At 36.6% G+C, this 1,566-nt stretch overlaps 1 protein-coding gene across 1 annotated transcript; it reads left to right on the forward strand.

The window, feature by feature from the left end:
* Nucleotides 1-205: 205 nt before the first annotated feature.
* Tsp_14393 (fanconi anemia group D2 protein) lies at nucleotides 206-1,262 on the forward strand (the record flags this gene model as incomplete). Its single annotated transcript, XM_003370892.1, has 4 exons — nucleotides 206-256; nucleotides 322-441; nucleotides 814-1,002; nucleotides 1,116-1,262. Coding segments are annotated over exons 1-4 (507 nt in total), but the record flags the coding sequence as incomplete, so codon positions are not given.
* Between the last annotated feature and the right edge of the window lie 304 nt (nucleotides 1,263-1,566).

Genomic DNA, 1,566 nt, shown 5'->3' on the forward strand with positions numbered 1-1,566 from the left:
AATTCATAATGGAACAACATACAGGCAACCGTTATGCAAATACCGTCGACGCTGCCGCTTATTCAAGAAATCAGTAACTCGTCAAACTTTTTATCATGATATTTAATTTGTTATTTGTGATTGATCAAGAGAAGAAGTCTGTTTTATTGAATATTTTTGTTCTACAAATTAAGGTGAAGTAGCTTTGGAAGTGTTGCAAAGAGAAATGGCAATGCAAGCTTACAAAATCAAACAAAAGCATCGGCCACATATTGCAGTAGGTCACATTTCGTGTTTGATTTTGGGGATTCAAATTCAATATCTGGTGTTCAATTATTTCAGAATCTATTTGTGGAGCAACCGTACTTCCAGGTTGGACTGCTTAGAAGAAATAAGCAAATTGTCCATCGGGGATGCGTTGGAAAACAATTTGACAAGCTCCACTTACAGAACGTTGAACAAGTAGAAATTTGCATTTCTTCGATTGATTCGTTAACTTTCTTTTTGTTTGCTTTTTCAGAGATACTTTTGCAGTGTGGTATGGCTTTTATCTTGTCGAATTGGCGGAGGATGCGAAAAATTTGTCTCAAGATAAACAACAACAACTATCGACACAAGTTTATTTATTTATTTGTTTGTTTGTTTGTTTACATGATTCTTTTCTTTTTTTTCGTTTCACAGGAATTATTTGTGAAATGGGTGAAATCGGTCGGTCTGTTCCGACTGTTGACTCTGCACGTTCTCGGGGTAAGCAAGATGATATATTATGTTAAATAATAAAAGAGTGCCACATCATCCATATAATATCATCCATTTTTGCATTTTATTGAACAGAAGGTACAGTCGAAGACGGTGCTGCGTTTGGCTCTGCTGCACGCGCCGAAATACGTGAACGCATTTTCTGAACACGCGGTTCGACTTTTGGATGCAAATTTCCGTCAACTGATCGAAGAAATTCGACCATTACTGCACGCCATGCAACAAAGCACCCGAACGTTGCAAAACGCTTGCACTCATTTGAAGGTAACAAAAATTTTTTTTCTTTCTTCTTCTTTTTTTGTTGCTGAAGTTGTTTATTTATTTATTTATTTATTTATTTTTATTGTTGTTGTTGTTTTGGCTATTCACATTTACAGGAGAACAAAGACCGCACATTGACAAAGTTGATTCCTGGATGCAAGCGTACATTGGAAGAATTCGTTTTCAGAATCAAAGCAATGATGGTGTCCAACAATTGTACCGATGCATTGCAAATTGCCAACTTGAAAAACAGAAATCTTCTGGTAATTTAATATTTCTCTTCTTGGATCATACACATCCAACAACAAGCTGCTGTAGTGCTTTGATTTGGAATTTGCATATTTTTTTTTTTCATCTGATTCAAGGGTGAAAACACTGATGTCACAGTCGTCCAGCGAAGACAACGATACACCGAAAAGTCAACGACAATCCCAAGCTGCTAGCCAAAGTGGGACGACACACCCAAGCAGCGGTACAATTTTTGGGATTATTGAAAGATTCCAATTCAAAAACTTTGGCAATCAATGAAATTCATTGTTTTCAATGGCAATTTTCAGTGCTCATCGG

The sequence above is a fragment of the Trichinella spiralis genome (genome assembly GCF_000181795.1).
Source record: "Trichinella spiralis strain ISS 195 chromosome Unknown Scfld361, whole genome shotgun sequence".
Lineage (NCBI taxonomy): Eukaryota > Metazoa > Nematoda > Enoplea > Trichinellida > Trichinellidae > Trichinella > Trichinella spiralis.